At 58.7% G+C, this 27,045-nt stretch overlaps 9 protein-coding genes across 10 annotated transcripts; 4 read left to right on the forward strand and 5 right to left on the reverse strand.

Annotated features, from left to right (window-relative positions):
• Nucleotides 1-369: 369 nt before the first annotated feature.
• Nucleotides 370-2,430, reverse strand: JDV02_000925 (Non-specific serine/threonine protein kinase). Its single transcript, XM_047981800.1, has 2 exons — nt 1,420-2,430; nt 370-1,358 (listed from the first exon to the last, which is right to left on the reverse strand). The coding sequence occupies exons 1-2, from the start codon at nt 2,386-2,388 to the stop codon at nt 642-644; spliced, it is 1,686 nt and encodes a 561-aa protein (XP_047837761.1). The 5' UTR covers nt 2,389-2,430; the 3' UTR covers nt 370-641.
• A 777-nt stretch (nt 2,431-3,207) lies between these two features.
• On the forward strand, nt 3,208-4,734 carry JDV02_000926 (uncharacterized protein; the record flags this gene model as incomplete). The annotated part of the gene is made up of 2 exons (XM_047981801.1): nt 3,208-3,357; nt 3,500-4,734. Exons 1-2 carry the CDS (start codon nt 3,282-3,284, stop codon nt 4,732-4,734), a joined length of 1,311 nt encoding a protein of 436 aa, XP_047837762.1. The 5' UTR covers nt 3,208-3,281.
• A 294-nt stretch (nt 4,735-5,028) lies between these two features.
• ECM15 (UPF0045 protein M15) lies at nt 5,029-6,088 on the reverse strand (the record flags this gene model as incomplete). Its single annotated transcript, XM_047981802.1, has 4 exons — nt 5,029-5,104; nt 5,249-5,351; nt 5,490-5,595; nt 5,792-6,088. 4 exons carry the CDS (start codon nt 6,086-6,088, stop codon nt 5,029-5,031), a joined length of 582 nt encoding a protein of 193 aa, XP_047837763.1.
• Nucleotides 6,089-6,399: 311 nt separating this feature from the next.
• On the reverse strand, nt 6,400-7,494 carry JDV02_000928 (uncharacterized protein; the record flags this gene model as incomplete). The annotated part of the gene is made up of 1 exon (XM_047981803.1): nt 6,400-7,494. The coding sequence occupies one exon, from the start codon at nt 7,492-7,494 to the stop codon at nt 6,400-6,402; it is 1,095 nt and encodes a 364-aa protein (XP_047837764.1).
• A 1,459-nt stretch (nt 7,495-8,953) lies between these two features.
• CDC37 (hsp90 co-chaperone Cdc37) lies at nt 8,954-11,440 on the reverse strand. Of its 2 annotated transcripts, XM_047981805.1 has the most exons (3): nt 11,282-11,440; nt 9,919-11,208; nt 8,954-9,853 (listed from the first exon to the last, which is right to left on the reverse strand). In XM_047981805.1, exons 1-3 carry the CDS (start codon nt 11,303-11,305, stop codon nt 9,725-9,727), a joined length of 1,443 nt encoding a protein of 480 aa, XP_047837766.1. In that variant the 5' UTR covers nt 11,306-11,440; the 3' UTR covers nt 8,954-9,724. The 2 variants fall into 2 exon arrangements, with proteins under 2 accessions (XP_047837766.1, XP_047837765.1); XM_047981804.1 differs by having other exon boundaries at nt 9,649-11,208.
• Nucleotides 11,441-11,697: 257 nt separating this feature from the next.
• Nucleotides 11,698-18,256, reverse strand: MOT1 (TATA-binding protein-associated factor mot1). Its single transcript, XM_047981806.1, has one exon. It carries the CDS (start codon nt 17,587-17,589, stop codon nt 11,908-11,910), a length of 5,682 nt encoding a protein of 1,893 aa, XP_047837767.1. The 5' UTR covers nt 17,590-18,256; the 3' UTR covers nt 11,698-11,907.
• Nucleotides 18,257-20,114: 1,858 nt separating this feature from the next.
• On the forward strand, nt 20,115-24,386 carry SMC3 (Structural maintenance of chromosomes protein 3). The gene is made up of 4 exons (XM_047981807.1): nt 20,115-20,335; nt 20,396-23,222; nt 23,285-23,720; nt 23,768-24,386. The coding sequence occupies exons 1-4, from the start codon at nt 20,298-20,300 to the stop codon at nt 24,064-24,066; spliced, it is 3,600 nt and encodes a 1,199-aa protein (XP_047837768.1). The 5' UTR covers nt 20,115-20,297; the 3' UTR covers nt 24,067-24,386.
• A 362-nt stretch (nt 24,387-24,748) lies between these two features.
• JDV02_000932 (Poly(A)-specific ribonuclease) lies at nt 24,749-25,839 on the forward strand (the record flags this gene model as incomplete). Its single annotated transcript, XM_047981808.1, has 4 exons — nt 24,749-24,974; nt 25,058-25,401; nt 25,472-25,639; nt 25,705-25,839. 4 exons carry the CDS (start codon nt 24,749-24,751, stop codon nt 25,837-25,839), a joined length of 873 nt encoding a protein of 290 aa, XP_047837769.1.
• Nucleotides 25,840-26,062: 223 nt separating this feature from the next.
• On the forward strand, nt 26,063-26,983 carry JDV02_000933 (Poly(A)-specific ribonuclease; the record flags this gene model as incomplete). Its single annotated transcript, XM_047981809.1, has 2 exons — nt 26,063-26,288; nt 26,367-26,983. 2 exons carry the CDS (start codon nt 26,063-26,065, stop codon nt 26,981-26,983), a joined length of 843 nt encoding a protein of 280 aa, XP_047837770.1.
• Between the last annotated feature and the right edge of the window lie 62 nt (nt 26,984-27,045).

Genomic DNA, 27,045 nt, shown 5'->3' on the forward strand with positions numbered 1-27,045 from the left:
GGGGCACGCACAGCCATCTGATGAAGTCGTTCCTCCAGGGGGTTAAAGGTGCACTGAACCAACGTAGGTACTGTGCCGTGGCGTGTTTTGCTGCCCACCACCACCGACCGACCGATCGCCCGGAGATGAAGGGACAATGCGACGAGCTGGTGCTGGCTAGCTCGCGGTCGACTAATAAATCACCAGTTCGCGTCTCCGCGTCCCCGTCTCTCTGCTAGTGACCGACCCAATCGCAAACCCATAATCCCCATCGGGCCAGCTGCCACAAACACACCATGCGGGGATGGTCGCTCACTCCAAGAGCGGATGGATCACGAGATTCTTCACATGGGGAATTCTCGCGATGCCAATGATGACCGAATATAAGTTGGCATGTTCTTTTTTTTCCGGCAATGCCAATGGTCTGCTCGACTGTACATGTATAGCGCCGGTATGTTCCTGGCTGAATCTGATCTACGTGCATATGTATGTCCCTGGTATCATGATAAACGCCTCCTTCCCCAGCGACCAAATGCGTCTAGTCCAAATGTTCCTGCAATGCGCCCGCTTCCCAACGCCCAGTCCATGTCATAGCACATCTTTTCGAGCCCACGCACATGTAAAGGGATGCGCGGCTCCGCTGCTCATCCTCATCATCATCCTCATGCAGCCCACGGCCCCCCCTTTCTCCTTCGGGGAGACCGCCGCAGCGATGCGTCGCCGTCGCCGTCGCCGTCCTCTCTCGAAACGATGATGCTGTCCTCGCGGTCGAGCATCGACGCCGAGGCCCCGTGCAGCTGCTCGGCGCTGATCCAGCCCGACTCCACGGCGAAGCACACAATGTCGGCCGCCGATCCGAAGCACGGCACGCTCTCGTCCGCCTCGGGGTTCAGATGCTTCCACAGCTCCGTCGTCTCCTCCTGGAACTCGGTCGGGATCGTGTCTTTCTTCTTGTTCTTGTTGCTGCTGCCTCCGAAGCTGTCCAGCAGATGCTCGTACAGGTACGCCAGCCACAAGACGTTGGTGTAGGGCGCGTACACCTCCCACGACAGCGGGCCGTCAATGCCCCAGGCGTACGGTGTCCTGTGCCCCTCGGCGGGGATGCACTTGCGGTCCCCGCGCAGGAGGAAGGACCGCATCCGCCGGTAGACGGTGCACTGCGACGCGTGCGTGCTGGTGAAGAGGCCGAGCTCCCTCTCGAGATCAAAAGCTACGGGCTTGGCGTAGTCGACCGACAGGTCCTCTGCGCGCGATAGGCCGTAATCCAGAATCGTAATGTCCAGCCCCGAGAAGCCAAAGAAGCCCGTCGACGAGGCGGTCCGCTCTCGCGCGGGTCTGACTCGCTTGACGCACAGGTTGCCCTCGTGCAGGTCTCGATGCTGGTCATGGTCAGCGAGGCAAAGTCTCGGTCTAGGCTCGGGGTTGGAACGATATCCGTACCTCGAACATGGCCGTCTCCTCGGCCCTGGCCAGCGCAATGGCTTCGAGAAAGAAAATGTCCCAGAGCTCCCTCTCGTCGGCCAACTCCCAATCCTCCAGCGCCGTGCCGGCGTCGCCTAGCTCCACCACCAGGAACTTGGTTTCGTCGAGGTAGCGGCTCGGCGACGGATAAAACTGCGCTCGCCCGGGGTCCTGCCGCTTCATTCGTCTCTGGAAGATCTGGTGCGTCTCAAGCAACTGCTTTGTCGCCTTGCCTTGAACGACGTACTTTTCCTTATACACGACGAATCCAGGGATGTCAGCCAGCCACTCTGAGATCTGTAGCTCTCCGTTGACGTCGTCTTCGCAGCGAGGGTCCTCATCGACGAGACCGGCCTTGATCTGCTGTTTAGTCTGCGCCTTGATGGGCGAGTCCAGCCGAATGACCTTGATGATGCTGGTGCCGCGCTCGTTGGTGACGCGATAGACCTCGGCGTAGGAGGCCTCCGCAATCTTGACGACGCGATCGCCTGGTGGGCAGACGTCGTCCCAGGTCAGTATACGTAGGGAGGTGTCCTCAACATTGCCAGAAAAATTGTCGGGCGCAGGGGAGCTCTCGGTAGTTTTGTTTTCGTCGCGTTTCACAGAGTCTTCAGAGGCCACATCCACTGGTCCGTCATCCAAGGTCTCGTTCCTCGGCTCGATGCGCTTTATATCCGTGCTGGACTCGCGGCTGTCGTCCTCAACCACAACACAGGCTGGTCTGATGCTCTTCCTGGAAGACCTCCTCGGCGAGGCTGCGACGGGCTCCTCGTCTATGCGAACGGCGGAGAACAGCTCCGTGACGTCTCTGATGGGGTCGTGGCTGGTGGCGCTGACGCTGGCGGGCGGCTTGCGGACGGGGCTCTGCGGCAGCTCGGCAAACATGCGCTCGGCCCTGGACCGCTTCGAGGGCTTGCCATATTTGCGCGCCGTCGTCGTGCGCGGCATCCTGTCTCGTTTGGTCCAAGGCGTCGCGTCGATGGGTGGTCGTGAATTGCAGGTTTGAGGTGGTCACTGAGACGAGGCTCGGGCGCGGGTGCTGGTGATGGTGGTGGGGGTTGACCGGGCAACCTGGGGTCCGCCGTACACTTGGTGGTGGTGGTGGTGGTGGTGGCCGTTCTAGAGCACCCCAGGGTTCTGATTTAGGGATTTTAGGGATCTAGGGGTTGCATCGCCTAACCCACGGGACACGGCCCGTCCAAGCAGCCGCCATGGCCACCACGCTGCGCTTCCATCCGACATGCCACTGCTAGGCAAGCCATTCAATTTTGTCCTTTTCGTCCGTTGCTCTCCTTGAAACTGTCAAGAACCTTACTACTACTAGTGCCAAGCGCTACGATTGTGGCGATCCAATGCATTGCAGTCGCGTCTTGCGCATGGCTTCTTCCATCCAGTGTGAGCTACTAAGCGGGCCGCCGGTCGTCGCCGTCCCTGAGGCTGGTCTCCCGCAGAATCATGGAATGTCCGAGAGCCCTGGCAGCGACCACCCACGAACGCTGGGTAACGCAGGCCCATTATTAGTGGCTCGCAGGCCGACCCGTCGAATTGAGCCAACTCGCGGGCCCCCGGACTGGGAGTCTCCAGTTCCATCCCGAGCACCAGAACACTCGCTGATGAGCCCTGCGTGGGGACGCTAAATAACGACGAGAGCAGCGCGGACCCACCACCGTTCGTCGTCTGTCGTGGAATCTCCGCAGGCCCCCCATGCCATCAGAGATCAGCGAGCTCCAAAATTCCCACGTTGCTGCCGGCGCTGCGACCACCAACTTCATCCCGACCACCACCATCCTCTCCTCCTCTCCCCCTCTCCCCCTCTCCTCCATTGCCAATCCGCAGCAGCCATGGCCGACCTTCTAAAGAACGTCTTTGGAGGCGGCAAGCCGGCGCAGCCCGCGGTCAGAAAGGCCGCCGACTCGGGTGAGTTTTCCAGCAGCTCGCGCGTGCGCGGCGCGGCACGGCGCGCAAGGCAAAATCCCACAACCCCCTTCTTTTGACAGCCTCGCCACCTCGCCTCGTCACATCGCAAGAGGAGCTGACACAGGCCCGCCTGCCGTACCAGACTTTGCCGACTTCGCCGGAGCCCCCGACCCGGCGCCCGAGTCCGTCCCGCACGCCACGCTCGCCGGCAGCGCCGCCGACCCCGCGGCCACGGGCGTCCCCTGGACCAAGTGGTACAACGTGCACGAGCGCCACTCCCTGTCCGAGTTCAAGGCCGAGGGCATCATCCTCGCAGTCGCCGGCCTCATCTTCCTCTTCCACATCTTTGGTGCCCGCGCCAACCGCTCCAAGGCGAGGGCCTGGATCAGGGCCAATGCCCGCCTCCTCAGGAGCGAGTTCGCCCTCGTCGGCTTCGGCGGCGTCCCCACCATCGACGCCCCCGAGCTCGACGCCGACGCCGACGCCCTGCTCAAGGAGAAGTCGCTCTTCGAGTTTGCCACGTACGCCACGGGCCGACAGAACGTGGCCTTCATGGACGTCAAGCTCACCCTGGCCAAGCGCTTCAACCCCATCCTGAGCACCGTCGAGACGGTCGGCTCCTTCTTCACCGACATGTTCACCGCGCCCGCCGACACCGTGGAGGCCTTCCTCTACCCCTTTGATGGCAAGGAGAGCCTCACCGTCCCCTCGGCCCCCGGCGCCGCCGAGGTGCGCGCCAAGGACTCCAAGAGCACCTTTGAGGGTTTCGTCTTCGCCATCGTCCACAAGGAGCGCATGCAGCAGCTGCGCGACGAGCGCTACGACGTGTCCCTCACCGTCACCAAGGACCACCCCAAGCTTCCCAACTACCTGAGCGTCATGACGGAAAGCGCCGAGATCACCGACACCCTCATGACCACGGAGCTCGTCGCCGCCGTCGCCGCCGCCGGCGACCTGTTCGAGCACCTCATCATCAGCGACCAGCCCACCGAGAAGCCCAAGACGCTCGACGAGGCGACGCCCCGCAAGCGCCTGTTCCTCAAGCACCACCTACCCTCGGACGGCAGCTACGGCGACCTGCTACCCCTCTTCTCGTACTTCCTCCGCCTCCCCGACGTGCTGGTGCAGTCTGCCCAGTTCCGCCCCGAGGTGATGAAGAAGGTGCGCGCCACGCGCGAGGCCATGACGGCGCAGATCAAGAAGGCCGTGGAGGAGGAGCGCAGCGAGGAGCGCCTGTACGAGAAGGAGAAGGCGCGCAAGGCCAAGCGCGACGCCGAGCTCAAGGGCCTCGACGCCAAGGCGCAGAAGAAGTACCTGGAGAAGGAGAAGGAGAAGGAGCAGCGCCGGAACCAGAAGAAGATGACGATGCGCGGCTAGACGCGCCGGGGCTCAACTGTTGAACACGGGATGGTCGTGTCTTTCCTGCTCGGATCGGGGCTGGGCTGGGCTGGGCTGGGCTGGGCTGAGCTGTATAACTATTGTAGTGCATGCGAGTGTAATGCAGTGTCGCCTTGGGCGCATTTGAGTACGACCTCTCTTCATCACGTCTCGACTGTCTCCGAGCCCGGGCTGTAGTCTCAGGGACCCATTTTTTGAAGTAGAAGACACCTTCCCGCTGCCATGAAGGAGTAATACCACGCCACGATCCCGATGCGGCCCAGTAATGAACACTTAACTCTTGTCTCCCTGCGCAAGCAGGTCCTCCACCCTCTTGACCTTGTCCTCTGCCGTCTGCTTCTTGTCCGTCCTGTAGATGAACCCTCGTCATTAGCATAAAGAAGGAACAGGGGAGGAAGGACATGCATGGGCGTCTGATGCCCCCTCCCACAAGACCTCCCGCCCCCAAAAAAAGGAAAGGAAAGAGAGGGGAGAGAGAGGGAGAGAAACATACCGCGAACCGACGCGCATCGACGACTGCACCCTCACGACGCCGCGCCTGTGCACCGCCGTGTGCGCCTTGCCCACCACGGCGAGCACCTCGTCCCAGTTGCCCTCTGCTCGGGCGGAGCGTCGTCAGCCAGCCTGCTATGGGATTCAGGAGGAGATGGGGAAGAGTGAGAGATAGAGAGATAAGAGAAAGAAAACCAACAAGAAAAGAAAAAGGGGAGGGGAGGGGAGGGGTGAAAACGCACCGACAGTCGTGCCGGCCGAGTGCATCGTGTACTTGAGCCCGCTGGCCTGCAACACGCGCTGCACCTCGGCGACCTCTTCCGCGACCGAAGTCTTGCCCGTGCCGACCTATAGTACGCATCAGTGACGTAGATTCACCCGGTCTGTTGGCGCATCCCCCCAAAACATCCCCATCGTACGTAGATGCTACGTAGATGCTACACTCACGCTCCTTGTGGGCGTTTGTCGTCTCGGAGAAGGGGACAGTAGAGAGAAGGGGTAACGACCCCCGGAAGGAGGGGCGGAAAGAAGGCATCACACGTACAGGTATAAGGCAAAAGTCGACGTAGCACGCCTCCGGGGTGGGTATGCTGGCGTAGTCCATTGTCGCGGTGGCGGCGGCGGCGGCGGTCGTCGCGATGCTCAACTTCTGGGGGATGACCGGTGTCGGGGGTGCGTAATGATACTTGCTAGCACTGAGTCGTGTTTTGGTTGTAGCGCGCAGCAGCTGGGCGAGGGCCCGTGGAGGAGCGAGCATGGGGGGTTTGAATGGAAGCTCGGAGGATGATGACGGAGTTGGTGGTGCGAGTGGGCGGACGTTGATGGGGTTGGTGGGCGACATGTCGAGACCCTGCCTAGCCTTACCTTCTCCACCCGTCAATGGCTATGAGACGAGACACTGTCTGCGACATGACGGACAAGTCATGAACCACAACCCGAACAAAGACGTGATGAACCAATTCGGCCTCATTCAGAGCCACTTCGTTTCGAGCTATCTAACGTGTCCTTCTATGGCGCATGTCCTTTTCATGCTCATGCCGGCCCTGCCGTGTCTGTGGTAGGCACTGAGGCATTGTCCGTTGCCACCGAGATACCCAATGTCCCGTTACATTCCGTAAAACGCCTCGCTAAATGACCACAAAAAGAGGCAATCTACAGCAGCAACAGGGCAGCCGTCAAAAACGTCAGCAGGGCGCCGTACTCGAGGCCGCGGCCGCCGGTGGCGCTGCCCGTCGACGTCTCGCTGTTGGAGCTCTTGCGGCCCGTGGGGTTGCTGATGCCATTGAGGCTGTCGGCGGCGGCCATGGGGTCGCCCTTGTCCCAGAAGTCGACCAGGACAAAGTTGGGCACCTTGGTCCATTCTGACTTGCACTGCTGGACGTGCTTGCCGAGGTTGCCATCGGCCGTGGTGGCGGCACTGTTGACCACGTCGATGCGGTCCACGTCTGGCACCATGATACTGGACGCCAGGCTCTGATACTTGAAGTGGTTGACGAGGCCCATCCAGCCATTGGAGATGGCCGTCGTCGCCGGCCTGGCCCGCGACGGACGGTCGACGGTGCAGTTGAAGCCCGTGAGCTGCGTCACCTCAAAGGGTGTCTCGAAGACAAAGTCGAACTCGGGCAGTAGATACGGCGTCGAGGTCGAGTAGTTCATGTTGGTGACGAAGGACACGACGCGGGTGCCCTGGCTGATCATGCTATCGAGGGTGGGCCAGTTGGTCGTGGCGCTCGTCGACTGCGGCTTGTATCCGAGCTTGGCGATGCCTGAGCTCTCAAAGACGGCGCCAAAGTCGGAAGCGGGGGCGCTGTCCGAGTTGACGAGCAGCAGTGTGACGACTTCGTTGGGGTTCGCCTTCATCCAGTCGTTGATGGCCGAGAGCCACTTCTCGAGCGGCCCGGCGTCGAGAAGGCTGCAGGACGTGTGGCACATCTCTAGTGTGGTGTTGGGCTTGTGGATCTGAGCCTGCAGCAGGCGAATGCCGGCGTTGAGGGCGACCGTGGCGTTCTTGAACTGGTTCCCTGCTATCGAGTTTTTGGTGCTGGCGTCTCTCAGAAAGGAGCTGTCGTGAGCGCCCATGTGTGTGATGTTGTTGTACTGCCGGCTGCACAGCTCGGGCGAGTTGTTGCACGCCTTGGATCCCGCATCGGAGCGGGTGTTGTTGCCGGCGCTGCTCTGGGGGGCAGCCTGGACTGAGGCGACGACTGCCAGAGCCGCCACCGCAGCAGAGCAGAGCGAGGTTAACATGGCGATGGAACCGGACAGGTTGATGTGTCGCTGCGTTTTAGTTTCCTCGAGTCGAACGAGTACGGCTGGCGTGGGATATAGCAGTGGATGGGAAAGACGTGTCTTTCCGGCGAAGGATTCGAGGTTGGTTTTCGTCGTCGTCCGTCGTTCGTCGTCGTCGAGTTGCAGTCCGCGTGTGGTGTGAGGAAGTGGCACAGGTTGATAGACGGCCGGTAAGATATGTGCTCGTGAAACGCTGTACCAGCAGCCACGTCTTCAACGGACAGAGAGAAAAGAAACAAGCGACAGCAGCGTTTACGGTCAAAGCAACAGTCGGTGAGCCAGCCGAACAGATAAGTGCCACGGGCCAGGGGGGGGCGGAAGCAGACACGAGGATTTAAAAGGGACGGAAACCACACGAAACAGGGAGCGCAGCAGAGGCTCCAGAAAGCCAGCCTCCACGGCGGCGGTGGAGCAAAACGACGCGACAGCCACTACGGATGAGTGACATCCTTGGATGGAAGCCCAAGATGAGGCTGAAAAGCCGCCGCCGTCGCTGCGGGAGCTCGGATAGGCGGATTCGCGGTGCAGGTACGAAGTACTAGAGTGAAGGTGCTTGCCGCATCGGGAGGTAGCAGCGCCCTGGAGCTGTGCAGGGTGCTGCCCTGGGCTGGTGAGGTTCAGCGCTAATAAGGATGCCCGCCCAGGCGTCGCAGCGGGTTCTGCCTGCCTGGTACCCTGGGCCAACTGATGGAGGTGGGCTGCCCCAACTGCTGGCTTGGCCTGCTGCGCCTCGCATCGACAACGTCAGCGAGTGGATACGGAGGCTCCGCTGCTGAAACGACCTCTGAAGGATGCACGGAGACGCCCGCCCGGGTTCATCCATTGTGCTGTGCTGTACCGTACTTCGTACGGGGTACCTGCCGTGCTGCCAACGCGCGATCAATTTGCGTTCCCGGTGCCGCAATTACGCTTGCCGGCGGGCCGCCCTGTCAATTTCTCAGCAAAGTCAAAATAAAAATTGGTCTCCTCCTTTTGCTCATCCTTCAACGCCCAGAGGCTGAGCCCGAGGTTTATTGCCCCCCACCTCCCTCTCCGGTGGTGTGTTGCCATCCCATGGATGCCGTCGTCGTCGTCAGCTCTTCGACAATGCCAGTGGCCACCATCCCACCCACTTAGGACTAAGGTAACTAACAAGGGCCGGTTTGGACCCCTCCCTCCACTCCCGCCCCGGCCGTTGGGTTGCTGTTCCATGGTGTCCCGGCACTGGGGGCGGCTGGTGAGACACTGCCGCCGCCATTTGTCGTCGACTCTCACACACACGCACACACACGATGGATGCACCCATACCCACATTATTGTCTGGCCGCTGTCGTCTGGCCTTTCTGGAGGGCGCTCGCTATTTTTATCTCCTTCAACCCCCACTGCAGGCTCGACGCCCCGCCGGGCTTCATGGAACGAACCCCTTCCACCTTGTGGTCTGCCATGCGTTTCTCTTTCTCTCTCTGTGTATTTGTGTCTTCTCCGCGAGCCTCGCTCATAAGCACGTCTCGCCCGTTCGAGTGGCGGGTGCCTCGGATGGCAGTGCAAGCGCAAAGCGACCTCCCTCGAGTGATGTGCGCCTCACACAAACTCTGCGGCAACGCCTGCCACATCTTATCTGCGGACAATCAATACATACATGGATGCATGCATGCATCTTGATGAGCGCTGCATCGCACAACAGCCCGTCCAGCTACGCGCAGTACCAATCAATCGACACGCAAGCCTGGCCCCGTGGCGGAGCGTCGCCCAGGCATTCCGCGTCGCTGACATCACTCTCCCGCCGTCCGACTGTCAATCTGCAACCCCTCCGCCCACAGGTACACTGTATATACGGGGGCCGGATGCCTGTTTACATGGATCTGCGGCAGCAACTCTGCAACATCCAGACCTTCAACTGTCGTCTCCGTCGTCTCTTGGCTTCAACTTGGCGGTGCATCGAGGCTGCCGCCACTGCTCTCGAAGCTGAAGCACCGCCCCTGACTCTATGCTTCGTACACCGTCGGGCACATTCAGCTGCTCCCAACATGCAATTATTGTTTATGGATTTGCCCCCAAGTCGGTACGACACTCCGCCGGACCATGCCTCAGCCTCATGACACGCCTCTCCATGCATGCAGATACGCGCCCCCCCCCCATATTGATTCCTCTTCGCGGCCTTTGTATGCATGTACTCGGCCGCCAAGGTTTTGTCCATTGCCCCTCTGGTTTACTCAGGGTCCCCCGCAGGGTCATTTTTGTTCTCTGCCGCCGCCGCAGCCTCCATTTCTTTCAGCTGTTTCTGCCCTTCCTCCGTTGTTGCGTCAATGATTTGCTCCTCAAGACTGAGGATGTTGGCCTGTGGGTGCCGGTCAGTCTCAAAACATGCCCAGTAGATGCGTATGCCGCCGGCATGTGACGAACCTCTCCGAAACGTTCAACCAACTCTTCCGCCTCCTCTACCCCAAGCCGGCCGAGGACCTTGTTCACCTCGTCCAGCTCCCCCGTCTCCAGTGCCTTCTTCATCTCGGGCTTGAACCCGTCAAAGATAGCCCGCGCCTTCTGTTCTTGAGGGTCCTGGCTGTCCGCCGGCGGCACGCGCACGTTGATAACGGTGCCCGGCTCCACCGCGTGCAGCTGGATCTGCTCCACGCCCTCGGCCGGCTCCTTGGCGCGCTCAGCCAGGATCTCGCGCGATCGGTTCCTGATGCGCATGTACGTCTCCTGAACGTCCTTGTAGAAGACCTCCTGCGCCTGGTGCCCCTTGGTCATGATGCGCTTGAAGAAGAGCTGCACGCCGTCCTTGCCCAGGGCCCGGCAGTACTGGAGCAGCAGCGCTTGGTGGACGCACTGCCGCGAGTGGTCATCCTTACGCTCCAGCGCAGCGTCAAACGCCAGCACCAGAAGCCCGTCCGTCTCGCGCTCTGTCAGGATATGTGGGTGCTGGAGCAGGAACTGCAGGCTGCGCGGATAGTCGTTGGCCGGGATCTGGGCGAATGTTTTGGCATCGGGCGACGCTTCAATCTCTTCGTCATCGTCGCCGGCCGCGGCGCTCTTTTCCGACGCGCCGGGGCCTGTCGTCGCCGAAAAGTTGGGATTCAGGAGCTCCACCTGCGTAGAGTCTTTCTTGTCCGCCGCCGTCGCCTTGGCCACGTGTGAGCTGTCGAAGCCCGTGTGAATGTCAGCGCTGGTAATCTTCTTCTTGTCCTCTTTCTCTAGCTCCTCAAGCTTCTGCAGCAGCTCCTTTTGCAAGTTCTGCACCTTGTCATGGTGACCCTGGATCTCCTCAATCATGCCACTGTACCGGTCGTCGGGCTTCTTCTCGTCGAGAGCCTTGTTCACCTGGTCCAGCAGGGCCGCCATCATCTTGGAGTACGTCGGCTGCTCCTGTTCGCCACTGTGCACGCCCTCAGGCGGGGGCGGCGGGCGGTCGTCCTTGGCATTTCCCGCAGTCTCCATGACTGCCTGGAAAGCAATCTCGCCGGGGTTCCGGGTTGCCGCCTCGGACGCGTGAGCCTTGAGTGACGCGAGCAGCGCCGAGATGCGGGACAGCAACCCGTCATTGATGACGCGCTCATACTTGTATGTCTCGATCTGCAGCTTTCGGTGCTGTCGCTCCTGATGGATCTGGCTCTGCTTCGCCCGGATGAACGACCGCTTATCGACATTTGGGTGAACCTCGATGTCGGAGTCATCGCTGACCTCCAGCGCGTCCTGCGAGGCGATTAGCCGCACTGCCCGCCTCCAAGAGCTACCGTCCCGCCGGCCGGTGCCAGTGATGACGCACCCATTTGCTGTAATCGACGGGCATCGTGAGTGGTGCTTCGAGCTGTGCAATCTCGAGCTAAGAGGAACGAGCCGTCCTGCAGCGTCCGTGTCGGCTGGCGTTTGAAGCGGGGAGAGCTGCAGCAGCTTCGGTAATTCTGACAATGATGACTGACGAAAGGTCGAAGATTCTGGACTGGACGTCTGGCGGGGAACTTGGAACCACTGACTACAGGCGCGGTTTGTGCCCCTCCGCCCCACCACCACCCAAGGGCAAAGAAAGTGCGTACGAAGTACCTTGACTCCCAACGCCCGGAAAAGCACGTCCAACAAACAACCGACAAGGCTTGTCCTCACGCTGACGGCATGCGTGCCAGAGGATTCAAGTGCTTTCACATGGGCGACTCAAGCGTTGTGCGTGCCGCATTCGCAGCCATTCCCCCGTCTATTCTTCCCCGCACGCCGCATCGTAATAAAGTACAGGCTAATTCTAGACTCAAACAATGAGCCATCCATCGTACACTGTTCCGCGGCCGATGCGACGCGACGTGATGCATCGACACTCCCATTTCCAACGCCTATTGAAAAGCTCATGCCCTCAACTCCAAGCCCAAAACAAATGTTTCCGCGCTCGCTGCCGGCTTGTCCTCAGGACATGTTCTTCATAAAATCGTCCAAGTCAAAGCTCTCCTCGTACTGTTTGCTATCCCATAGCTCCCCTAGGTCCTCTAGCCACGGCTTCTTCGTCGGCTGCCGCAACACGTCGCCCGTCTCGAGGTCCACCATATCTTCTTCCCGTCCGTCCACCTCATTTTGCGGCTTGTCTGATATGAGGTTCGGCCCCGAATCTCCGAGGTTGAACAGGTCGAGGATCTGGTCCGTGTCCATTGTGGCCAGACCCGCGTTCTGCTGGTTGACAACCGTTGAGGCGACGTCGATCTTGAAACGCTGGAGGCTCAATATCTTCTCCTCCAGCGTGCCGCGGGTGATGAGTCGGTAGACGTTGACCACCTTTTTCTGTCCGATTCGATGGGCGCGATCCATGGCCTGCAAGTCCTTTTGCGGGTTCCAGTCGTGCTCCACAAAGATGACGGTGTCGGCGCCCGTCAAGTTGAGGCCCAGTCCGCCAACGCTGGTGGTCAGGAGTAAGACGTCGTACGATGGATCGCCGTTGAACTTATTGACGATGTCCTGTCTCTTATTCGCCTCCACCGAGCCGTCGAGGCGGAGGTGCGATACGGACGGCAGCATTTCTTTCAGCACCTTGTTTTGCACCATGTCCAGCATTTCTTTCATCTGACAGAAAATGAGCGCTCGGTGGGGCTTGATAGGCTGATATAATGGGTCGTTCGAGTCTCCTTCTTGACCGCCGATGCCGCAGTCCACCAAGAGGTCGCGCAACGCCGTCAACTTCGGCGCGTGAGCGACGTCCTCGATGCATGTGCCCTGTTTCTGCAAAATCTTCTGCGTCTCCTCATACACCGGCATGTCGGGCTTCATAACGAGCGCGGGCGAGTTGCACAGCTTGCGCATATACTGCAGCGCTTGGAAGATGTGTTGCTTGGCCTCCTTGTCGTCACGGCCCGCTTCCGCCTGCAGCTTCTTGCCCTGCTTCTTGCTAAAGTCTTCGAAGAGCTTCTTCTGCAGGTCGCTCAGGTCGCAGTAGTAGTTTTGCAGGATCTTGGGAGGCAGGTCGTTGAGGACCTCTTCCTTGAGGCGACGGAGCAAAAACGGCAGCACCTGCTTGTGCAAGGCTTCGATCGCCAGAGCGCCCGCTTCCTGTTCCTTGGACGACGCCTTGCTGTTGCGGCTGTTTGCGATGGGCTTGGCAAAGCGATCCATGAAGACTTTCTCGGCGCCGAGGAAACCTGGCATGAGGAAGTCAAAAAGCGACCACAGCTCCAACACATTGTTCTGAATTGGCGTGCCGGTGAGGATCAGTCGATGGTTGCTGACAAGCCTTTTGACAGCTTGGGAGATCTTCGCCTTGGGATTCTTGATGAGGTGACCCTCGTCCAAGACCATGTAGTTCCAGTTATGCTGTTCGAGGACATCCGTGTCGTTTCTGCAGACATCGTACGAGGTGATGACGATATCTGTCTCCCCCAGCCTGGCCTTCATCGCCTTTCTCTCAGCCGGCGGGCCGACATACGCCATGACGCTAAGGAATGGGGCGTACGCTTTGATCTCCTGCTGCCAGTGGCCAGACAGCGTCGGGGGGCAGACGATGAGCGACGGCAAGCGTCGCACATCCGGGGCTTTGGTTTTTGCAAACTCTTCTGCGCGCTGATGATGGTCGCTCGCAACAATACACAGGGTCTGTAGGGTCTTGCCGAGACCCATGTCGTCGCAAAGGATTCCGTGCAAGTGGTACTTGTTGAGGAAATGCAGCCAGTTGACGCCCTCCTGCTGGTATGATCGAAGCTCGGCCTTGATGGCGACAGGAATGTGAAAGGGCTCGACCTTCTTGGGGTCGAGCAGCTGAGCGATAAAGTTTCGCTCACGATCTCGTCCCCTGAGTAGTTCCTCGGAAAGGCCAGGCGGGTCGGGGATGCCAGCCTCGAGAGGCACCAACTTGACCAACGTGGCAAAGGAGGTGGTCGCGATGAGTCGGACCTCGTTGTCCGAGTCGCTCATGCGGCCAAGCACGGGCACGATAAGGAAGATGACGTACGGCAAAATGGCGTCGCCCATGACGGCAATCAAGTGGTAGATGGCCTCGATCACGCCCTGCCTGTAGTTCAGATCAAGGGGGTTGGTGATGGACGGGAGGACCTTCTCGACCAGGGACGTCATGCCTTCGACAGTGATGACGCTGCAGATTGTGGCCAAGCACTTCGCAGCCATATAGCGAAAGACGGAGAGCTCTGAGTGGAGGGCTTTGATGACGAGCGGAACCATCTGCATGACGAAGGGATGCAGGGCCGGGTCCAGCGTGGGCGTCATGGTTCTGATGACAGACATGGCGTCGACAATCTCCTGGCCAAAGGTGTCTTCAGGATCCTTTGCCTCAGCGGGCAGATCCCCGGAGAATGCCTTGACCAATGGCTGCTCCATAAAGGTCCTCAGGCTTGGGACCGTCTCAAGGACGGCCGCGCCATATGTCTTGGAAAGGATCTCGAGGGCGTCTTTGGCGCCTCGTCGAGTGATTCGGGCTGCCTTGGCTTCCTTGGCCCACTTCACAGCGTCTGCATGGTCGACGCGATCTTCTTCCTTCTGCATCGACAGGATACAGTTCGTCTTGGCGGCGTGTACGGGGAATTCAGGAGTTTCCGCCACTTCGACGCAAGAAAATTTGACAAGGTTGGCGACGACTTTGTCGGCGGGACCTCGTCTTCCCTTGTCCGTGAAAAGCTGAACCAATCTTGCGATAGTCTCAGACGAGCGGCCTTGCAGTTGTTGGCTCTCCTCTGTCTTCACAGAGTCCATGATACCCTTGATCAACGGGCTGGGCTTCTTGGGAAGCAACTTCATGGCCACCATCGCGCACGCAGCCCCAGCCTTGATTCGAATATCGCGTGCCTCTTTGGCCGCCTTGGCGTCTTCTATGACAGACAGGGCGACATCTCGGGCCTCCGCAAGCTGTTGGCTCGCAATCAAGCGCTGGCCAGGGGGCATGATCCTCTTGAGTCTGTCGTAGTCATCGCCAACGCACTTCTCGGCGGTTGCAATCGAGAAAGCACCAGGCCCGGCTTCGGGTTCGCCTTGTACAACCACCGGTAGCACCGGCAATCGGCCTTGCGAGACCTTGCCATGATCGCGGAAAAGGTTGATGAGCTGTTGACACTGCGTCCTGGTGCGTTGAACGAAATTGACCAGATCCCTGTATGAAGCAGGGCGGTCTGCTTCGACCATGCGTTGTACGTGATCTGCATATCGTGAGCTGCTATCGACGTTGGGGCAGTCCTTTGCGAACTCGTCAATGACGAGACATGCCGAAAGCTGCGTTGATGCGAACGGAGATGTCAGCCCGGGCAGCAAAAGCACGTCATAAGCGTCGAGATTCTTTTCCGGTACAAGAGACATAATCTGGCCCATTGCTTTGGCAGCAGATACGCGAGACCGGATTAGCGCTTCCATGCCGACGAGATCAACGTCGCCCTGCATCATGTGCCCGTCCACATCGTGCGTCAAGCCAGCAGGAACTGCTTCCTCAACAGCCTTATTTGACTTGCGGCGCCGCTTCGGTGCCCTGTCCGATCCGTCAGGCGACGACAGCCTCCGAGCAGACGGCTGGGGGAGCGTGTTTGAATACGTGCCGCCGGATGGTTTCTGGAAGAGCCCTGCGTTCATGGGTATCGGATTCCTTGATATGCCAATCGGGTGTAGTGTGAGCTGCATGAGCGCTTCAACGTGGGGGGCAAACTCGTCTGCAAGGAGGGCCGGGTCCCTGGCCAGGCAGCGGACCAACGCATCCCAGAGTTTCAAAGACATGTGGAGCGTCTCTTGATCTCTCTCCACCAGGACATTCTGGAACACAAGACGCAGAGTTTTCCCATTGAGCCAGCCTTGAGAAGTGTCGGCATCCAGGTTTGCAAAGGTCAATAGCGCCTTGAGGACGGCCAAGCGCACCGAAGTAATAGTGTGTCGTAAGAAGGGATAAAGTCGGGGGACAAGGAGAGTGAAGGACCGTTCCTCATCTTGAGCCGCCGAAGCCTTCATCGCCTCCAGAACCTCGGGGAAACCACAGAGAGTGGCGAGAAGATCCATGATGCGTCCTGTGCTGGCGCTCAGGTCGTCTCCAAGGTTCGACAGGGACTCCCAAACAATATTCGTAAGGTCATCCAACGCCGTCGGCCTCATGGTGACAAACTCTTTGGCCATGGGGATAATGGTGGCCGCGCTTACTGAACGAACATCGTCGTCCAGGTCGCCCAAACCCTTCATTACGGCCCTGATGATGCCATCGATCATGTCGCCGTCCTGGAGCAGCAGATCTTTCCTGACTGCCACGACGTATCGCAAGCCGACCATGCCTCCATGGCACACGGCCCATTGCGATCGTTCAAGTTGTATGTCTTCTTGCATCACCATCCGGTAGAGAATTCGATAAATGTCATAAACAGAATCGGCAGTAACGTGCTTGAGAACCGAGCCGAGCGTTTGGCCGATTGTCTCCCGGATTGGCGCCACGGACGTATCGGAACTGTAATCGGTGAAACGGTCCAGCATCAGAACGCAGCACAGCCTACAGGCCATGTCATTCAGCCACTTTCTGTTCAGGTTCTCATTGTCGTCTCTGGCCTTGCCGCGCAAACGTCCGGCGCCTCCACCATGGACCCTCATTACTTCTCGCAAGCCCATAGCCGCCCCGTGCCGGGTTTCCCACGAGGGGTCGAACAAGTCGACCTTAAGGAAGTCGCAAAGACGCTCGTACGGCCATTCCAGGCCCTCTAAGGGGTCGTCGGCTTCAATTTCGGATTTTATGGGAATGATCGGGCCCTTAAATTCACTGACGACCTTGGTTTCTTCATCGACGTCTGTTGGGCGGTCAAGATTGAAGTAGTCGTTGACTTGTCCGTTCTTCTTGGAGTCAGGATCAGCAGCCGGCGTTTCGTCTGCAAAAACTTCTGACCCCGCCGTCGTCGATCGCCGCAGAGACAAGTCTCCGAAGCCGCCCTTGCCTTGGGACGCCTTCATCGCCTCTCTCTTACGCTTGCGCTTGAGCACGTTGAGCTGTCTCGTGCTCAGCTGAGAGTCCTCGGTCCCTTGACCCGTGCCTGAAATGCTGTCGCTACGAGCCAGGCCATTTCCGTTGCTCGCTTCGAGCGGAGTCATAGGAGCGGCTTGCAAGTCGACCATGACAGGCATCTCCTCGTCCTTAAACTTTCGTCCCAGCAGCCCAAGCCGACCTGGGAGGGTTTTCTTCTGGTGTGCCAGGCGGTCTTGTGGATCCAGCGCGGCCAAATTGTATTCGATGCCGCCACCTCGAAGCAATTCTCGTCCAAACCTGAGAATGGAGTCAAGGTTGAGGGATTCGAAAGTGAAGAGGTCCTCGTGATGCAGGTGGGGCTCAGTCTCGTGCTCTTCCTTTTTGACATGGCCATTCTCGCTCGTAGGCTTTTCATTCTTGGGCTGTTCAAGCGGATCGCTGGAGTTTGGGTCATAGAGGGGAGCATTCTCAATGATTTTTCCGATGGCTTTCGCAGCGGTACTCCGCGTCTCCCATTCCTTGTGCCGAAGATATGGGACAACTCGAGATAATAAGTTAAAGAGCTCGTCTGGGTGCTGCTTCTGCCAGTCGGCAAGCTGGTTGACAGCTGTCTCTCGAATGAGACGGGTGCTGCCGGTCTCAAGAATGGTAACCAGACGGTCGAGCCTTGAAGCCATCGCGAGAAAACTGCGCCTCCGGGAGGCGGAGGTCCTGCCTGTGACTCAAGAATGTCTCGTCGAGGTGCAGTAAACGGACTTGGTGTCACGCACTGCACCCCCGGGTCGAGATCTCCTGGCCGCGAAGTGCCGTATGGCGCCAGCGACAGCGCGATGGGGAAGACGATATGAGTTAAGACGCGGTTTCTTTCAGCTATGGCGGGCTGCGGCGCGTCGTCGCTGTAGCATTGGAGGGAAGTGGGCGCGAGAGACTGTCCGGGAGTGATTGAAGAAGCTGGAGAGGACAGGGGAAGCAATAAAAGTGCTGGACCCGCGGAAGACGTGAATACGAGTGAATCACCGGCTGTCGTGAAGTGGTCCTGGTGAAGAGCCGTGATGCATGCAAGTGCCGATGCCACACAGGGTCGAGACTTGGGTGTCAAGTACTTCCTTGACAGAAAACGCGCGAGAAGCGCGCGTGGAAAGTTTAGCAGGTGCCGGCTAGGAACTGCGGCAACAGGTAATGGCCGCAGGGGTCGCTGAAGAGGGCCCGTGCGGCTGGTGCGGCTGAGGATACAGCGAGCTCCACGAGGCTGTGTGGCTGGTGCCTGTGGCAGGGCGTGCTGGCGTGCTGGCGCGGGCAACAGGTCAGCTGGGGACGGGACGGGGACTTGCTCGGAAAATCGAGTGGAGGGCAGGAGCGGCCATTTGTATCATGTGTGTGTGCATGCATTTTTATACACGCCAGCGCGCCTGGCCCCCGGCGTCAACCAACGGTTTGTCGCGCTGCTCTCGCTTAATTTCCTCTGGCCATGTCTAGCGCCACTCTGGGTGGGCCCGCCCCGGGTGCTAGCCGGACCGCCGGGAAGGAAGCACGGAAAGCAGAACAGAGCAGCACGAAGCATCTGTCCGTGGCGCAGGCGTCTTGGTAGGTAGGTAGGTACCATTGGGCTTGACCTCGCGCTGGGCTGTTCCTGCTTTGGGCCAGTGTTGTTCGCAGATACTATGCCTGCGGCGCCACGCGCCGTCACCACCGTCAGAGCGCCCGCGTTTTGGGCATCCATGTAGAGCTTCACGATGTGCAGTCTCTTCTCTTTTTTGTATTACTCTCTTCGCTTCGAAGGGTGTCATTCCAAGATTATTATTATTTTCCCGCGTCCCTCACTTGAAAGTCACGGTCCGTCAATGTGCAGTGCGCGCCTGGCAACTCTGATCGCTGATCTGTCTCGTGCTTAGTCGCAGAGAGGTGTGAGGTATTTGGCACATTTGCAGCCAAGCAAAGTCTATCTCGCTGGCCCAGTGCCTGTCGGGCGCAATGGCTGCCTTTCGACGCCGGCGCTGCGACTCGCTCGGCTTGTTGGTGTTTGATCTTGCTTTTTCTCCTCGGAGCGTTCCGCCATCCCGGGCACCCAGCAACCTGCCTCTCAAGCAACTGGGCGATCTATTGAGTAAGGCATTACGTGGATGCATGCCCTCGATGCACGACTCTGCGGCAGGGAGGCCGGGCTGCACCTCGGACTTTCTGAGCTCAGACAGGCGCAGGGTCACCCGCCCTTGGTTCCATTCCTTTCTCACCCCCGTATCTACGCCATTCCGTGTCTTGGTTCGGCCGGCTTGGACCTCTGTCCTCGGGCGAATATGCCCCTGCATCTGAAAGCACACCATCGGGACACCTGGCAATGGCCTCGAGCTCGAACATGGCAGGGTCGCCGTTCGGGCTTACAGGGTGTCAGCGCCATGGCATCTGGCGGCTGGATGCTGATTCCTCATCCACCAAGATCCCATACATTGGAAGACGTGGCCCCGTTTGTACGGATCTACTACACACATGTAGCAGTGGTTTATAGGCCTTTTCCTTTGGCCGCCGGGTGGCTCGTGGTTGTTGGCCATTTGCATTTGCTGGGCGAGTACGAGGTACCTGTTACGTGGGCCGTCTTCAACTTCCGGGGGCAGGGATCTTGCGTTAGGGCGGGGCGATCACTGAAGCACGATCTGTCGCGCTGTTGCATCGATGACTGCGCATTTGACTCGTTCTTGTACGAGGACAGCGGACACTGAGCCCTGTGATCACATCACACCAATCGATGGGCTACTGACCCGAGGTTCGGGACCTTATGTTGGAGCATATCGGCCATGCGACCACCGCAGACATGGCATTAGGACTTGCTGGGCAGTGTGGCAAAGGCAGGTGCCTAATAATGCGTCAAGACCCAGGCAGCAATGACTATCTGTATGCAGTCGCATACCTTATAGCCTTCACATCCACTGGCCCAAGCGTGGGGCAACAACGCGCGCAACGAAACCTACATGGGGGAAAGAGGACAGAAATAACAGCTTGGCAGTAGCTGATAAGCCGCAGATGACGTCTGTCGGCTTGCCGAGAGAGCACACTGCATTCATTCACATAAACCAGTCGTGTGCAGGGTAAGCCAAAGTTGTCTGCACAAGGTCCCGTTGCGCACGTACCCACCCACCCACTGCCGCGCCAGTCAGCCTGCCTGGGAAGGGCCCGAAGGGCCCGAAGGGGGGGGGGGGGGCCGGATTTGGTCGGTTCCTCAGGCAGCAAGCCTAGGTCCCGCAACGCGACCCTCGACACATTAATCGCGGCGCTTCAGCAGACGCGTCGCATCGCATCCCAGGCGCAACAAGCAGCACACGAGCCAGACAAGCTCGAGACTGAAGTTTCCCCGTGCCTCGGATGTCGCGCTACAGCGCCAGCGCCGTCAACCATGTATATCAAGCAAATCATCATCCAGGGCTTCAAGAGGTGAGCGCCCCAGATTGCCTGCCCAGCGCTCCCGGGTCGGACCAACTGACCCCCGCGCAGCTACAAGGACCAGACCGTCATTGAGCCCTTTTCATCCAAGACAAATGTCATCGTCGGTCGCAATGGATCCGGCAAGAGCAACTTCTTCGCCGCTATGCGTTTCGTACTCAGCGATGCGTACACGCAGATGAGCCGCGAAGAGCGCCAGGGCCTCCTTCACGAGGGCTCTGGGTCTGCTGTCATGTCGGCGTACGTCGAGATTATCTTCGACAACAGCGACGATCGCTTTCCTACGGGAAATAAGGAAGTTGTGCTGCGGCGTACCATTGGCCTGAAGAAGGACGAGTACTCCGTGGACCGCAAGGTTGTCACCAAGACGGATGTCATGAATCTGCTTGAAGCTGCTGGCTTCTCCCGGTCGAACCCGTACTATATCGTCCCACAGGGCCGCGTCACGGCCTTGACAAACATGAAGGAGTCGGACCGCCTCAATTTGTTGAAGGAAGTGGCGGGTACGCAGGTCTACGAAGCTCGCCGAGCTGAGTCGCTCAAGATCATGAACGAGACCAATAATAAGCGGGAGAAGATCGACGAGCTGCTCGAGTACATAAAGGAGCGTCTGACCGAGCTGGAGGAGGAAAAGGAGGAGCTGCGTGGGTTTCAGGACAAGGACAGGGAACGGAGGTGCCTGGAATACGCCTACCACCACCGTGAGCAGATGACGATTCAGTCCACGCTGGAGGATATCGACAGCGCCAGACAAGACGGACTTGACACGACGGATTCGAGCCGCTCCGAATTTTTGGAAGGCGAGAAAGCCATCTCCAAGATAGACCACGAGATTCATAAGCTACAGCGAGAGATCGAGCTCTTGCAAATCGACCGCCGACAGCACGAGGAAGACAGGCGCGATTCCGCCAAGGCCCTTGCGAAGATTGAGCTCAAGGTCAAAAACCTCAAGGAGGGTCAGTCGGCCCACGAGCAGGCCCGAGAGCAGCACGCTACTGAGCTGGAGTCGGTCATGGAGGATATCGCGGCAAAGGAGGCCGAATTGGCAAAGATTATGCCTCAGTACAACGAGAAGAAGCAAGAGGAAGTCGAAGCCAGGAGACAGCTTGACACAGCGGAAGCTGCGAGGTCGCGCCTGTTCGCCAAGCAGAGCCGAGGGTCCCGCTTCAAGAACAAGTCTGAGCGTGACGCCTGGCTGAGGCAAGAGATAAACGAGCTTGAACTGACCATCAGCGCCCAGAAAGCAAACAAGCTGGAGGCTGACGAGGAGGTTGAGAAGGTGGAAGCGTCCATCGACCAAGGCGAGCAGGAAGTCGCCGACTTGCGATCACGGCTCGCCAACTGGAGTGGCGACAGGACGCAACTGGCGGAGCAAGTATCGCAGGCCAGGCACACGCTAGACAAACTGAATGATGAGCGCAAGCTCATCCGCCGCGAAGACGACAAGCTCAACTCTGTCATTGCGAACGCCCGTCAAGAGAAAGAACAGGCTGAGCGAGAGATGGCACAGGCCGTAGACGGCGCGACTGCTCGTGGGCTGGCGACCATTCGCCGTCTCAAGCAAGATCAGGAGATCCCTGGTGCGTACGGCACGTTGGCCGATTTGCTGGAAGTCAACGAGGCGTACAGGCTACCCGTCGAGCAGACGGCGGGCGCAAGCCTGTTTCACTACGTTGTCGACAATGCGGACACTGCGACATACCTGGCAGACACTCTTTATAGACAGCACGGCGGGAGAGTGACGTTCATGCCGCTTGCCCAGCTGCGTCCGCGCCAGATCAACCTGCCCCGCTCCAACGATGCGGTGCCCCTGATCAGCAAAATCAAGTTCGAGCCCAGGTTCGAGCGTGCGTTTCAGCAAGTCTTTGGGAAGACGGTGGTCTGCCCCAACCTGGCCGTGGCTGCGCAGTATGCGAGAAGCCATGGCGTCGACGGCATCACCGCAGAAGGCGACACCACCAACAAGCGCGGAGCCATGACTGGCGGCTACATCGATCCTCGGAAATCGCGCCTTGAAGCCGTACAAGCGGCCAACAGATGGCGTGAGGAGTTCGAGGCGTTGATTGCGCAGTCACGCGAAATCCGGAATCAGATCGAACGCAAGGACCAGGAGATTACAAGTGCCATGTCGGACGTGCAGAAACTGGAGCAAAGGTTGCGGCAGGCGGAGGACGGGTTCGAGCCGCTGAAGCACGAGTTGCGGACCAAATCTGCGCACATCGAGAACGAGCGGGCTCACCTCGATGCCGCCATTAAGCGACGGGACGCTGTCGAGAAGAACATGATTGGATTCATGGAGGAGGTGTCTGCCCACGAAAGCGAAATCGGGACGGACTTTAAGAAGAGCCTGACCACGGCAGAGGAGAGGCAGCTCGAGGAGCTGAGCGCCCAGGCGCAGCAACTCCAGAAGCAATGGAACGAGTCGAGCAACGCCCGCAGGCAGCTGGAAAAAACGAAACAGCTGCTTGAAATGGATCTGCGCCAGAACCTCCAGATGAAGCTGGACCAGCTGAACAGCCAAGCGTTCGAAAACTCAACATCGGGCTCGTCGGCGGGCTCCATGAAGGAGTCCCAGCGGGAGCTTAAGAAGGCGCAGAAGGTTTTGCAGGCCGTCGAGGCAAGCCTGGAAGAGGTGGAGGGCAAGATGGAGCAGCTCGTTGGACGCATGGAGCAAATCTCATCGGACAAGGCGCAGCGCGAGCAGGTCCAAAATGACATCTCGACACGAATAGAGAGACAGCAAAAGCGGATGGAGAAGACGTTACAGCGAAAGGCGCTGCTAACGGCGCAGGCGGCCGAGTGCGCCAAGAACATCCGAGACCTGGGTGTGCTGCCCGAGGAGGCCTTTGACAAGTATGAAAACATGGACGCCAAAGTGGTAAGTTGGGGCACGCTCGTCTCTTGACAACGTCGACCATACGTAGGCTGACCACTTTGCAGATTACGTCCAAGCTCAAGAGGGTCAACGAGGCGTTGAAAAAATACAAACACGTCAACAAGAAGGCTTTTGAGCAGTATAACAACTTCACGACGCAGCAAGACCAACTCATGAAGCGCAGAAAGGAGCTGGATGAGTCGCAGGGGTCGATTGAGGAACTGGTCGAGCACCTGGATCGTCGCAAGGACGAGGCCATCGAGCGGACCTTCAAGCAGGTATCCAAAGAGTTTGCGACCATCTTCGGAAAGCTGGTGCCCGCAGGTCACGGCCGCCTCGTCATTCAACGCAGGACGGACCGCCGCCAAGACCTGGACGAGTCGGACGAGGAGGCACGGGGCAGCGTCGAGAATTACATTGGCGTTGGCATCAGCGTGTCGTTCAACTCGAAGCATCTGGACGAGCAACAGAGGATCCAGCAGCTTAGTGGCGGGCAGAAGAGTGAGTCCATCGCTGACTAGTTTGCAGTACCCGCTGACGTGGTCCAGGTTTGTGCGCCTTGTGCCTGATTTTCGCGCTCCAGGCGACTGAGAGCAGCCCGATGGTCATCTTTGACGAGGTCGACGCCAATCTCGACGCGCAGTACCGCACGGCCGTGGCAGGTCTGCTCGAATCTATTTCCAACGAGATCGGCACGCAGTTCATCTGTACGACTTTCCGTCCCGAGATTGTGCACGTGGCAGACAAGTGTTACGGCGTGACATTCCGGAACAAGACGAGTTCCATCAATTGTGTCAGCACCGAGGACGCTCTCAACTTCGTTGAGGGACAGGCTAAACCGACCTGAGTGCGGCGATGGGGGTAATATGTTTGATGAGTGGTTGAGTGATAATGCTTGGCTTCTTGTGAGTCGACTCGGGGTGTTTTGGCGTTTGGGCAACAGGCGGACCGGACCCTCTACGTGAGCTTGGGGCGGATATCGTGTGCTATGGCTTTTTTTTTGATGGAAGAAAGAAACAGAGATACGGACAGACAATGCATGGCCATGTTGACGAGACATGTACGAAGTATATTGTCTCATGTTTCCGAATTGATGTCGAACAGGACCGACCAGAGTGACGGGCACCGTGCATTCCACAACAGCGTGCAGATTTGGGAACCTACGGGCGCAGAATCTGCGCGCACACCCGGGCTGTTGAAGGCAGTGCGTTGCAGTGACTGATGCTGCTGCACGGGCAGCTGGCAAGCCGGAGTGGCGGCCCGGCATCCCACTGACGGTCCGGACGACACAAGTGAACATGGCCTTCCGCGCAGTTGCTGCGAGGACCCCTCACAATTTTCTCTCCAGTACAAACGTTTTCGCAACTCTGTATCGCCGACTTCCCTTTCCTCCCCCATTCACACTACTCGCCCCTTACCACCACCTGCGGCTTGCCGTTTCCAAGAAGTTGATACAGACCCTCCCCCTCCCGCCGTGTCAACGCCAGACGTTGCGCGACTACCGATCACGCACATTTCTCGCGGGAAGCATGGATGTCACCGCTAGAAGCTTCTGGCAGCTCCTGCCGAGCATGCTCGAGGCCATATGTGCGGCCGACTACGTGGCCGTGGACCTCGAGATGTCGGGTATCATGACCCGTGACTCGCTGACAACGGGCGAGATGTCGCTCGAGCAGGCCTACGCCCGCCTCAGGAACGCGGCCAATACCTTTTCTCCTGTCGCGCTGGGTGTCACGACGGTGAGATTCGTCGAGTGTAGGTTTACCTCCCGTCACCCTTCACTTTATTTGAGTGGCGTTTGCAAGACGCGGCGTTTGGCTGACGTTTCGGTACAACAGCATCGTACCAGGCCCAAACCTTCACCATCCCCATCTCGACCCTGGTTCCGTGCCACACGAGGGAGGACACGCAGTTGGCTTCGCTGCTCGACCGCAAGCTCACATTTTCTTCCAATTCGCTTCGCTTTCTCGAAGTGCATGGCTTCGACGTGAACTGCGCCATCGGCAGTGGCGTGCCATATCTGAGCCGTGAGGAGATGGAAATACTATCCGAACGCTTCCTGTGCAGCGGCGGAACGACGGGAGATCTGATTGAAGAGTCCTCCCTGACACCCTTTGATCGTTCATTCTGTGATCATGTTGGAAAGACTGTCAGAAAGTGGCTTGCCTCTGAGCCAAAGTTGGTACGTATTTGGAGTAGAGAGGCTTAATTTCTTGCCTGTGGCTATGAATTTGCTGATCAAGACTCATTAGAAGAGCGTCTTGGAGATCCCCGAGCCTCGAGGCGGCAACCTCCGGCGTTCGACTACCTCACTTGTCCGCCAAGTTGTGGCGAGCGAGTTTCCGCAGTGTCGGTGTTGGCGACAGCACACTGGCGATGCCATGAGCGTAGTGCTCCGCGACGAAAAGAAAGAATACGAGGTAAGCTGCTACTTGCCCCAAGAAAATTGATTTCCGATCCAACATTGACCAGTGGTGCACGTCAGATCGAACAACGAGAAACTGAAGCCAAGGTGACATCGCTGGCCAAGAACTTTGGTGAGTGGCACGAAATAACGACTACTGCCCCCGCTGATATGTATAGGTCTGTCATGGATCTTCGGGGCACTGATCGGCTTTGAAGGCGCTTCCGGTTACGAGGCGCTAGCTCACCATGTGCGAACGAAGATTGTGCCCCTAGAGGATGAACAGTACGCGGGCCAACGGGAGGAGGCGGACCAGAAGTGGCAGAAGGTCATCGAGAAATTCGCGTCTCAGTCGAACCACAGAGTGCTCATCGGGCACAACATAGTATGGGACCTGGCCTTTCTGTACGGCACTTTCATCGGCGAGTTGCCGCCCACGATGGGCGAATTCAGCGTCGAAATCAGCCGCTTGTTCCCGCGCATCATCGACACGAAGCTGCTGTTGCGGGAGACCGTCGACCCCAACGTGGTCGACGAAAGCCTCGAGGAGGTATTTTTGGTTCTGCAGCGCCAAGCGTATCCTTTCGTCGAACCTGCAGCCGACGGTTGGGGTTTTACGCAACACGGCGACAGGAAAGGGTTCGCGCACCACGCCGGCTATGACAGTGAGTCTAAGACGCGAGCATACATGCATGGCCGGGAAACGGCAAATAGCCTGATGCTGACACACTCGGAACCTTTAGGCTTCATGACCGCCGTAGTCTTTCTGAAGCTGTGCTGCAAGCGGTGTCGCGTGATGAGGCGCGCCCTGGGCGCCAGAGACCGCGGAGTGCCCAACGCAATGGACCCGGCCGATATCCTCCAAAACAAATCGTGGCTCAGCATCGTTGACGGCCAGCTTTCCGCCATGGACAAGTACCTTAGTGGCGACGAGATACGTATCCCCGAATTCGACGGGGAGTTCTTCCGGTCTGTGAGGAACAAGGTGCGCATGTCCACCGCGGGCGTCCTCTTCCTCAGCACCTACCGGCCCACCATCACCGCGCCCAAGAAGAGCAGTGCCGGAGGACGCGGAAGTCATGACGACAACGACGACGTTTTCGCTGTGAAGACGCATAAGTGCGAGACCAATGACAAGCCCACCACGGACGTGGCGGCGCACCAGATGTGGGCGGTGCTCAAGACCGACTTGAGCCGCTTCATGTCGAGCCTCTACGACTTTGACAGGGAGTTCGAGCGTCCCGGCGCGCTGGAGAAGTTCCACGCCATGGTGGATGCGCTCGATGAGGATTTGGAGCAGACGCGAGGCAAGATTGGAAGCTACCTCGTGGGGGCCAGGGGCATGGGTAACAGCAAGTGATGCGCCGTCCAGCCATTTGGGCATGCTCTCTGGAATGTACAGTCGAGCCCTTCTATAGGAGC

Source organism: Purpureocillium takamizusanense, chromosome 1, assembly GCF_022605165.1.
Source record: "Purpureocillium takamizusanense chromosome 1, complete sequence".
Classification (NCBI taxonomy): domain Eukaryota; kingdom Fungi; phylum Ascomycota; class Sordariomycetes; order Hypocreales; family Ophiocordycipitaceae; genus Purpureocillium; species Purpureocillium takamizusanense.

What these genes read in the sequence shown, in the direction of transcription:
- MOT1 (XM_047981806.1), bottom strand. Translation starts at nt 17,589, where the DNA reads ATGGCTTCAAGGCTCGACCGTCTGGTTACCATTCTTGAGACCGGCAGC.
- SMC3 (XM_047981807.1), top strand. Translation starts at nt 20,298, where the DNA reads ATGTATATCAAGCAAATCATCATCCAGGGCTTCAAGAG. An exon ending in ATCATCCAGGGCTTCAAGAG is followed by an intron (nt 20,336 to 20,395) that starts GTGAGCGCCCCA and finishes ACCCCCGCGCAG; the next exon opens with CTACAAGGACCAGACCGTCA. An exon ending in AAAACATGGACGCCAAAGTG is followed by an intron (nt 23,223 to 23,284) that starts GTAAGTTGGGGC and finishes ACCACTTTGCAG; the next exon opens with ATTACGTCCAAGCTCAAGAG.
- JDV02_000925 (XM_047981800.1), bottom strand. Translation starts at nt 2,388, where the DNA reads ATGCCGCGCACGACGACGGCGCGCAAATATGGCAAGCCCTCGAAGCGG. An exon ending in AGGAGACGGCCATGTTCGAG is followed by an intron (nt 1,359 to 1,419) that starts GTACGGATATCG and finishes GACCATGACCAG; the next exon opens with CATCGAGACCTGCACGAGGG.
- CDC37 (XM_047981804.1), bottom strand. Translation starts at nt 11,305, where the DNA reads ATGCCCGTCGATTACAGCAAATGG. An exon ending in CCGTCGATTACAGCAAATGG is followed by an intron (nt 11,209 to 11,281) that starts GTGCGTCATCAC and finishes ATCGCCTCGCAG; the next exon opens with GACGCGCTGGAGGTCAGCGA.